General features: G+C 37.8%; 2 protein-coding genes across 2 annotated transcripts in view; one reads left to right on the top strand and one right to left on the bottom strand.

The window, feature by feature from the left end:
- Positions 1-7,102, top strand: part of GTPBP4 (GTP binding protein 4) — a 10,518-nt gene extending 3,416 nt beyond the window's left edge. The window contains exons 5-14 of the mRNA XM_072413398.1: positions 363-463; positions 1,425-1,517; positions 1,717-1,908; positions 1,995-2,060; positions 2,732-2,932; positions 3,489-3,566; positions 3,655-3,706; positions 4,991-5,091; positions 5,360-5,551; positions 6,525-7,102. Coding sequence (XP_072269499.1) covers positions 363-463; positions 1,425-1,517; positions 1,717-1,908; positions 1,995-2,060; positions 2,732-2,932; positions 3,489-3,566; positions 3,655-3,706; positions 4,991-5,091; positions 5,360-5,551; positions 6,525-6,677 — 1,229 coding nt within the window. The 3' untranslated portion in view covers positions 6,678-7,102. The remainder of the gene's footprint in view (positions 1-362; positions 464-1,424; positions 1,518-1,716; positions 1,909-1,994; positions 2,061-2,731; positions 2,933-3,488; positions 3,567-3,654; positions 3,707-4,990; positions 5,092-5,359; positions 5,552-6,524) is intronic.
- A 1,199-nt stretch (positions 7,103-8,301) lies between these two features.
- The window catches only part of IDI1 (isopentenyl-diphosphate delta isomerase 1), a 7,089-nt gene continuing 4,751 nt past the window's right edge, over positions 8,302-10,639 (bottom strand). Inside the window, exons 4-5 of the mRNA XM_072412627.1 lie at positions 10,223-10,353; positions 8,302-8,995 (exon numbers count right to left, since the gene is read on the bottom strand). Of these exons, the coding sequence (XP_072268728.1) occupies positions 8,678-8,995; positions 10,223-10,353 (449 nt within the window). The 3' untranslated portion in view covers positions 8,302-8,677. The remainder of the gene's footprint in view (positions 8,996-10,222; positions 10,354-10,639) is intronic.

Here is a 10,639-nt window from a genome sequence, read left to right on the forward strand (position 1 = left end):
CCCGCTGGACTATAGAATCGAGTAATTCCGGGAATTGTAGTAGCAGTGATATTTCAATGCAGCGGCAGGCCAGCTACAGTTCATATTTAAGAAACCTTTGAGCCAACAAAAGGAGGGGACAGAGTTTGAAGCCCCTGTTCTAAGCTACTTATTGCTTCACCAGTCATGTTGCAGCTCTCTAGAAATCCCTAAATAGCACCTGTGAGGTTTATTTTATTTCTCTTTTCCTTCATCCCTCCTTTACCCAAAGCAAGAGGATTTGCTTGTACATCAAGCATAGAATTGTGTTTAGGTCAGCTAAGCTAAAAAAGAGGATGAGGTTCTTTGGCATTTATTTTTAAATCTCTTTTTTCTTTATACAGTTCGTCAACATTTGTCTCGGTTGCCAACTATTGATCCTAATACACGCACCTTGCTCCTCTGCGGCTATCCAAATGTTGGCAAATCCAGCTTTATAAATAAGGTTTGTGTTATGTTAATGTTTGTTTTTGTATTTACATCATCCATGCTGCAGCTTAAACAATCTGTAATATTTAGTGTTTCAACACAGTGGAATAATTCTTTGCTGCATTGGTCCTAGTTAAGTGATTGGTAAATAATATGCAAACCAGCACTGACTAGTTAATGTAATTTAGGGGGCACATGGCATATTACGTTAGAAAATCCTCAGAATCTTTGGCTAACTAGCTTTTGATTTCAATAGATTTTTGTTAATATTTTTAATTTTTTTTAAATACAAAAACTAAAAACAACACAAATAATACATAGAGTACAATATGCTTCAAATCAAACAACATAACAAACACAACACAAATAAAACTAGGGTGGCATCTAGTACCGTATATCCTAATTTTCTGCACAGTTTAAATTAGGTTGGCAATGTATTAAAACAATCATAAACTATGGACATGCTTGCTGCCCCCCACCAATAACATAAATCATGTGTCTCTGGATATTACCTAGCAGCTATTATATCAATTGGTAGTGGATAATATCAACATTCTTCATAAAGTCAGTGAAGAAAAGGACCGAGAAAAAAGGAGCTACCAAAATGGTGGTATATTGGGTAAAGAAAACACCCTCCAAGGTTCCCAAATTGTAGAAAATTTCTCCCGGGTGTCATTCAATATACTAGAAAGACATTCATTCAAAAAGGAGTTGTCCAGGGGATAACTGTCTTCTTCCAGTATTGTAGTCCTGAAGGTCTTGTAGTTGGACGACATGCCAACAACTTCTATATGTTAGAACTATCATACTTTAAGGCTGAATATACCTTAGTATGGGGAATATTATGACTTTTGAAAGTAAGCATGCTCCTTGTAAAACTGTAGTTGTAACTGGTTCTCTTTCTTGTTCTGTAGTACTGAAATTGTTAAATTTGTGAATATAGTGTTCTCTAGACTGATTGTTTTTTGTTTTTTCAGGTGACCAGAGCAGATGTAGAGGTGCAGCCATATGCATTCACCACCAAGTCATTATTTGTGGGACACATGGATTATAAATACCTACGTTGGCAGGTAAGATTTTCCTATCGGCAATCGGCATGGTTGCTGCAACAATGTGAATACACATGTGTATACTACATTTATTCTCTGTGACACACAAGTGTGTGACTTGTTATCTGCAAAGAAAGCTAGTATATCATTATTCACTTATGAGATTTCTTAATGTGATGCTCAATAAAGCTGTACACATCCTCCCTGTGGCACATTTCAGGTAGTGGACACACCAGGTATTCTTGATCACCCCCTGGAAGAGAGGAACACCATTGAGATGCAAGCTATCACTGCCCTGGCTCATCTCCGTGCTGCTGTCTTGTATGTAATGGATATCTCGGAGCAGTGTGGACACACGCTAGGAGAGCAGCTGGAACTCTTCAACAACATCCGTCCTCTGTTTGCCAATAAGGTTTGTCCTCCGTAATGCTGTTTTCAAATAAGTAAAAAAGTGCTGCTTGTAGGAAATAAAGATCATTTTCTGTACTTTTCATTTAGCCTTTGATTGTTGTCCTGAACAAGTGTGATGTGAAGAGGATCTCAGAATTGACTGAGGAGCAGCAGGTATGAGAGTCAGAAGTGGATCATGTGTGTAACCTGTTTTACTGCAAGTTCAGTTTAATTAAATAGAACAGTATTGCACATACCATATAGCATATTATCTTGTGCAGGTTGGTGGCTTTTTTTTAGTTAAATTATTGAGCAGGTATATTGCAGAACAGCTTGGTCCACCATTTGACCTTACAAAACTACAGAAGTATTAAGGGAATAAGAAGGAAATATCAAACTCGCACGGGAGTTGTTTTAAACACTTCTTTCATCATTAAAGCAAATTTATTCTATTTTTATATTTAGTAAGCAGGAATTATGGAGCCATTATTGTTGATTTCAGAGAAGGGTTGCATTTGTTACATAACAGCATTGTTAGTGTTAAGTTTACAAGGAAGGATTGGCTTTCAAATGTATTGATGATAGGGGTACATGGAGTAATAGGGTTATAATCACTCTCCCTTATCCCTGCAGTAAAATGAATCTACCACCATGCATTGATAATTGCTTCATGTATTTAGTTTAATAAAGCATATCAAATGGTTTCCTTTTCATGCTTCATTTTCTGAATCATAGATATAAATCCGATGAATTTTAAAAAATAGGCAATATGGGATGTATTTCAGGGTGTCGGCCATTCCCAACTTCAGCAGTTTAAAGCATTTGTTGCTGTTTTTTCTTAAAAGAAAATTTTCAAGGACTTTGAGAATGAAGGGCTGCCAGTGATTGAGACCAGCACTTTGACAGAGGAAGGTGTGATCCAAGTCAAGACTGAGGCGTGTGACCGATTATTAGCGCACCGTGTAGAGACCAAGATGAAGGGAAATAAAGTAAATGATGTGCTGAACAGGCTTCACCTGGCTGTACCAAGCAAGAGAGATAATAAGGTGAGATGATTTTCTCTTTTATGTCACCTTGTATAGTTTATTGCTCATTCTATATTATGGTCACAAGTTCACTTTTTGGATAAGTTGTGTGACCTGAGGTGAGGGCGGTGCCTTTTTACTTGGTCTCTTTAGTCTTTAAAAATAAACTTTGTTGGATGGCTTTTCTTTAATAATGTGTTTTACACATATGTTAGAATTCCTTGTCTGAAAAACATATTGCCTTGCAGTGTAAAGGTAGAACTTAAGACCATCTTTGGAAAAACCCTATACCAAAACTCTTGGTAGATTCATATATAGGCTATTGATGTTTGTGTGTTAATGATTTTTATGTGGTGTGATAAGTTGAATTTGGCACCACACCTTTTCTTTTCTCAAGTTTCCTTGTTGATCTTTTGGAACTCAGTTGCCACTTACAGTAACCTGTGCTCTTGCATCTATTTTGCCATTTTCTAGGTGTAACTGCCTTGTGTTCGAAAAATTAATATTTAATAAAGAAAATCCAATATTAGTTTGCATATTCTAGATTTTAATGTTCTGAGCTGTGTTTTTATTATAGGAAAGGCCACCATTTATTCCAGAGGGTGCAATAGTGAGGAAAAAACGTATGGATACAGATGCAGCGAAGAAGAAAACTGTAAGTACCATAATCTGTAAAGACACGTTCTACATTGAGGTTATGATAGCACTACACTTTTATAATGTGCTTGTATTTTGTGTTGTAGGAGAGAGACCTGGAAATGGAGATGGGAGATGATTATGTCTTGGATCTGCAGAGTGAGTATTACCTTGTCACAAATCCTTTATTTAATGTCATTTTGTAAAAAATAATGCAGAGTCAATGCAGACTAAAATGCATTTTGTGCGCTGCATGATACTTGAGTTGAACCCCAATTTTCAATAAAAAGTATACTTCATTTAATGTTAGTGCACAAAAACAAAATACAAACCCATATTGTTTTTTGGAATTTTAAAGACGCGTATGGGCCAAGTAAATGAATACCAAACATGTCAAGTTTCAGAATTTTGTGTAGCCATGAAACTACATTAACCAGAGTTTTTTAGAGTTCTTTGCCCCTTGAACTTTAGCTGTCACTTAGGCATGTGTGGCCAACTAACATGTGCCACAGTTGTACTGCATGCATGTGTATTTTTTTTATCTGATATATTGAGGGCTGAGTAGCTTCCTGTGTAATAGCATAATACAGTTGACATCTTCAATTAAAGTAGACATCAACACACACACACCTAAAGTCACTGCCGCACTCCATTGAAGCTGTTTAAATAGGAACTTTGCTCACCCAGCTTCTACCCTAGCCAGAGTTGAACTGGTAGTACTAAGCCAAGTGCTTTTAGTGTTCACAGGCCATATCAGCCGGGCATCAACTTTCAAGTCCAACTTTCAGTGCAAACAGATTCCTGGCTGGGAGTTTGTTTGCAAGAAGCTGCTGCTTTATGGTGGGGGAATGAGAGGATTAAGGCTGCGTAAAGTAACTGCCATTGTGACCTTTCATCCTTCTTAAAATACTTGTTGCCTTTCTGTTATAATCCAGTAGTTTGAACATTTTAAGTCACTGACCTAAAAAGTATGTAGATTGTGAGTTTAAACTTTCCAATCTGCATGCTTGTTCTTGTTTAATAACTTAAAGAAATATTGAAGCCAGAGATGGGCAGATAAGTTACTTCTTTAAAAGGTGATCTGCAATGGCAGTAAGGTTCTGTCAGTGTGTACAACAGCAGACAGTAAGGATAAAGTTTTTTATTTTAATAGATTTTTATTCACTAAAATAGAAAATGTGAATATTACATAACTGAATTTGAACAGCAAAATACAGGTAGATGTATAAGGTAAAGTTTTTTGTGATGTCATAGAAGTTACAGAAGCAACTACTGCTTTTATTTGATCACCTTACTAGTTTTTTTTAGCTTGATAGTTGACTGTCTTGGAATTATACTAAGCAATGCCCAATAATAATTAGATTATCAATATTATATTCATTCACCTTCTGAGGGTACTGGGAAGTTGTAATTTGCTTATATGTTTCTGCTTCTTGTTTTTAGAATATTGGGATCTAATGAATCCATCAGAGAAGCAAGATAGGATCCCAGAAATCTGGGAGGGTCACAATGTTGCAGATTATATTGATCCAGAAATCATGAAGGTGAGTCCGTATGAGTCCATTGTGTAGGTAATATTACCCCCCCTTTTTTTTTTTTTGTGCTCGCATTGCTTGTACACAGACTACTGTGTACATTTACCGGCATCTCATACAAACACCGCTGCGGACCACTTCCGGTCCGCGGATGGTGGTTGGGTGCCGCTTCGTTTTCAATCATGGATGATGTACTCGCGACCCACTGAAAACACCGCCGCAGACCGGTAGTGGGCCGCGGCCCGGTGGTTGGGGACCGCTGCTGTACACCATTAAGATACACATAGCCTGGAGCTCATTTTTATTTTATTTGGTTTCCATTCTTAAGACACATTATGCGGCACAAGCAAGGTCCAGAAGCCTACAGAGGAAGCGTAAACGAGAAGAGTCTGAGCCACCAACATCTGTTACCCGCAGCCGAAGCAACTCCAAGCCACCAAGAGACCAGTCTGGAGTTCGTGATGCCAAGGTAAGTGATCCTTTATGTGTTATTGTGAACCTGGTTGTTGGGTGCTTGCCATTATGTATAGCTTTTATGATATTTTAAGAGGTCTGCTCAAATCAGCCAGGCAGTATTTCTTTACAGATTGGTTGGATTGATCCAGTTGGTTTCAAAAGGTGAAAATAACTAAAGCCACAATTTATTATCACTCCCCTCTCAACAACTAACACCCTTCAAATACCCTGTTGACAGGTCTGGGGAGAACTTAAAATGTTTTTTTATTTTCAATTTAAACTATTAACATATTAAGGGGTACATTCAGATCTGTTACCAAGTGACAACCCTATATGGCCCAACAGACTATAAATTATGCTATTTTGCACAAAACCAAAATAGCCAGGATATCGTATTATAGCTATAGTGACAAAAGACATTTAAAAAATGCCTAATGTTATTCCAGTGTAAATAAAAAACATTTAATGCAATGTGATGCATAGTAACAGGGTCTTGGATTAATTGGGGATAACAGTCCTTATATTATAGCTCATGGCATGTCACAGGGTCTTTTCTGCCATCAATGGTAGTGGTACACCAAGCCATCATCTGGCCTCATAATGCAGTGGTTCTTGGATCATTTTTCCTAGTTAACAAATATTATTAATTAGCAGGTACAGGATGGGATTCCATCAACCAGCCTGTAGCCTTAGGGAAGTTGTATTTACAAGTTTCAGGGTTCTTAACTTGCCAGTCTAACCTTCAAGCTCCATTGTGGGGGCCTCTAAAAAGATAAAGATGTTGGCATGGGGGTTTCCTATACAGGCATTCCTAATATTTACTGTACACTTTTATAAAGTAAAGCTGTCATCAAAGAAAATCACACATGTGCATTAGATCAAAGGACATTTTGAGCAGCAATCAGCAGTTAAGATTTGTGTAGTTAAGTTTACATTTTGACTGTGTCTGTTACTGTTATCATAATTCCCTTTTTTCTGTTTATTAGATGGCAAAGAAAGCCAAGACGATCATGAAGAAATCCCAGAGGAAAATGAACCGAATGGGCAAGAAAGGAGAGTCTGATAGGCACGTGTTTGATCTGAAGCCCAAACATTTACTGGCTGGTAAAAGGAAATCTGGTAAAACAGACAGACGATAAAACCTTCTGCAGTAGGAGCATGTCCTTCACCTCTCTGCTGCTGCTCCTTCAAGGACTTGTGATTGCTAGTGTACAGCTCCCTCTTTGTCACACCGCGAGGGTGTTGGTATGCCGCCATTGTACAGCTCCCTCCGTCGCACCGTGAGGGTCTCAGCGTGATGCCAATGTAGTGCTTCCTCCTTGTTATGCTGTGTTGGGACTGTGTGTTGTCATTGTGTTGCAATCCAGCATACAACTACCTTCTCATCACATTGAGCATCACTGACCACTTAAAAAAAGGAACATTCTTGACTGCCATTTATTTCAGCTTTAGGTGTGTCCTTCATACAGTGCCTTGAACCAAACCTGAATATTATCTTGAAATGTACCCAAGAAAAATAAATATGAAACATCAGATCATATTTATTAAAGGTAAATTGACTCCACCATGTGTGTGTGTTTTGTTATATTTCAGGATTACATCAACAACTAGGCTGAAATTTTGGCTGATAAATGTTTAAGTATTGGGGACCTGTAGATGATTCAATAACTTATCACCTTTAGGCTGGGTCTACACGGACAGTTTTAGAAATGCATGTAAACATTCCTACTGCGTTTATATGGCACTTTTACTAGCGTTTTAAAGCTTGCCTTTAAACCACTGGAAAACGTTTTCCATGTTTTACAAATGCAGGAAAAGCCCCCCATTGAAATCAATGGTCACATTTACCCGCGTTAGCCCTGTGTTTTGATTTTTAGAACGTTGCAAGGAGGGTTTTCTCTAACGCTCGAAAACGGGCGGGTGTAGATTAATCCGTTGGAATTTCAAACAGGCTTTTAAAAAGACTCAGTTTAAACACTGGGGAAAATGTATGTGTAGACTATACCTTACTGCTTTCTCAGCTGCCCTAACCAAAAATGTTCTATTCTGCACCTTTCCTGTCCCATTTCAGCTGGTAACTATGCCATTAAAACATTGTTGCTAGTTTCACAACACTCACTGTAAAATATCTTTGAAGGAGCAGTATTTTTGTTCTAAGAAAAAAAAAAGTAAAACAATCGCCTTCCAAAAGGAAACGTGTTCTGTAGTTAAAAGGTGAAATAGTTAAGGCTTATATCACCAGATAATGCAGTTCTTTATAAGCTAACAATATCTGGTAAGAGCACTTTATATTTTTTGCACTTAAAAAGTGTTTAAATAAACAGATTAAGCCATTCTCCTCCTAGCATGTTTCTTTCAGGTTTATGTTACCTAGGATGGATCTTTCTCGGCTCCACTGAGTAAAAATACTTTTTTTTTTTTTGTCACGAACAAGGCATGTTTGTTTGTTTACACCCCTGCCTCTTAATCATTCACTTAACTTTTTTACCAATTCCAGCTTTTCAGCCAAAAGTCATTAATAAATTATCTAGTCCTCCAATTATATATGTGTAGCATAATGACATACTAAGAGGGAGGTGTAAAGGTAGCAAATATGCCTCCCAGAGGGAATAGGAAGATCCAAAGCCTTGGTGCAATGATGGTCCTGCAGTTGGAGAACCTACTGCAAAACTTGACATGTTCTGCTCTATACTACTGCTATCTGTTTACCTTACCCACACACTTGACAAACCAAGTGGTAAATGTATCAATAAAAAACAAGCATCACTTAATAGAATTTTAATTACTGAAATTCTAATTACAGATATCTTAAAAATGACTTTTTACAGCAAATGCTGAATTCATTATAGTAACACTTCAGGTGTTAAGTGTGTCTAGTATATTATTACCAAATTTTATTTGTTAATCATAAGTTATAATTCAGTATTAAGTTACTATGGGGAAACTTCTCTGACCTTCTGTGCTCTCTTCCATGTGTAGCAAAGGATACAAGCCCACTCCATAGCACTTACAGCTAGACAAATTGAGGGTGCAGTTTCTAAGAATTCTAATGTTAGATAAATCTGTATAGAAACCCCCCATACAGTCTCAGCAGCACACTTTAGATCTTTACATGCAATACAGAATTAGTTTGTCTCTTTCACATCCGATGGATTTTATCATGATCTTCAAACGACTTCAGATTTTCCAAGTTATCCCACCATTTGTACAGAAAAGTGTCCGCAATCAGCTGAAACCATGGCGTAATCTTTGCTTCTCCTCGCTTCGCCTTTTCTAATAACTGTGTCAGTTCCTCCTTGGATACATAACAGTGACTTTGGATCTCATTGGGGTCTGGATCTAGAGTTACATCCTTCTGTACAAACAGGATGTAATCTATTTCATGCTCTCCCCAGATGCCATCAGATTGAGCTTTGTAGTGAATTCTCGTCAGGTATCTCAGCTCATCAGGAGTTACCTGTAAATTGAAAAGTTGTTTTGAAAGAGTAAGAGTCATTGCAATAAAGATAAAGCAATATTCCCAGTTAGTTATTCCTGTACACATACATGTATTCTTAGAAATGCTAAAAATGCGGCAGACTTCAGCTAGACCCCTCCCCCCCTTCTTTGAAGTATAAGTTTACCCAACCACTAAACTTCAATAAATGGTATGTAAACCTATAACCTGGGTCAGAAGGAAGTTTACCAAGAGCTGCCCTAAAAGTTTCAATAAACCTTTAATTTAAATAGTCTAGTAACATGCCAAGTGCATTCAAGGAAAAAGTGTTTAAAATCTCAGAGCAGGTTAAGACTGAGCAGAACACCTAAGCCCTGGTAGCATTCTGCAGATTGTTCCCCTCGCTGCCTGTTAGCTAGTAGTGATCTCCCTACAGAAGTCCGGTATCCCTCTTCCGGGTCAGGTGTTTTCCTGCAAAGCTCAAGGTCTCCGCTGATTGGGCAGCTCTGATTCTAAAAAGGGGGAGTGTTAAACATCAGAAAATGATCACTTCTTACCCATAGGGATTATGGTCACACTTTTGCAAATGGAAGTATTCTGCTGTATGCACTCCATTCAAAACTAACCCAGGATCACACCCTGGCACATGAATACGGCAGTCTAACAAAAACTAATGATTTTTTTTCCTGTATGTATATAGTAGCACAAATATAGGTTGCCATTTCTCTCCATGGCATTTCATTGTCCTCACTCTGACACATAGAAGTCTCTAAGCAGGCTCCAGTAGTTTTTATGTCTTAAGTTTATGTTTTAAGTCATTTTTACCTATCTCAGAAAACTCAAATGTAAAATCAGAATATAAAAAGATTACCCTGTGACTTGTTTGGTAAATGTCAATCGTTAAGCATAGTTAATTGGACGGGTGGATGTACAATAAAAGAAACCATGGGAACGGGCTCCTCTGGCTAGTTCATAATGAAGAAGTGAATTGTAACGAACTGCTCACTACCATCTCTGTTCAATGTCTATGGGCAGTTGAGTATTCAACTGCTTACTACAATCCTTGTTCATTCCCCATGGACAGCCCAAGGTGTCTACTGCAGCAGCTCAACTGCAAGAGTGGTTCACAGGTAAGAAGTGATATCTTCACCACAGCCTCATTACCTGTAACCTAGCCCTGATGATTGTACTAAATGTCTTAGACTATAATACACCGCTTTGTTCTGTACCGGTCTACCATGTTCTTACCTGCTCAGTTGGGATTCCGAGCTCGGCCTCCAGACGCCTCTGTGCTGCTCGTCGCACCCCTATAGCATCTTGCTCTTCTGTTTCCAAGGGGGTATTAAGGGGATGACTGCAGCATGTGTTAGTGAAGCAACCTAAGAGATCAGGAAATATAGACAATTCAGTAGGAACAACATTGATCACAAACATGGGGTCAATATGCACAACACATAAGCAAGGTACTATTACTAGTGTTGGTGTTCAAATTTGGGTTGTCCTTATATGCGACCTGAATATGGCTGTTCTAATTGGGATAGACCAGACAAAAATCGACAGTAAAAATGTGGGGAAAAAAATTTAAAACAATGTTTAAAAATAAAAATTATTAATAAATTAATTTAATTAGTGTGTGTTTTTATTTAACTATTTTTTTTTTTTTTT

The sequence above is a fragment of the Pyxicephalus adspersus genome, chromosome 5 (genome assembly GCF_032062135.1).
Source record: "Pyxicephalus adspersus chromosome 5, UCB_Pads_2.0, whole genome shotgun sequence".
In the NCBI taxonomy this organism is placed as follows: Eukaryota; Metazoa; Chordata; class Amphibia; order Anura; family Pyxicephalidae; genus Pyxicephalus; species Pyxicephalus adspersus.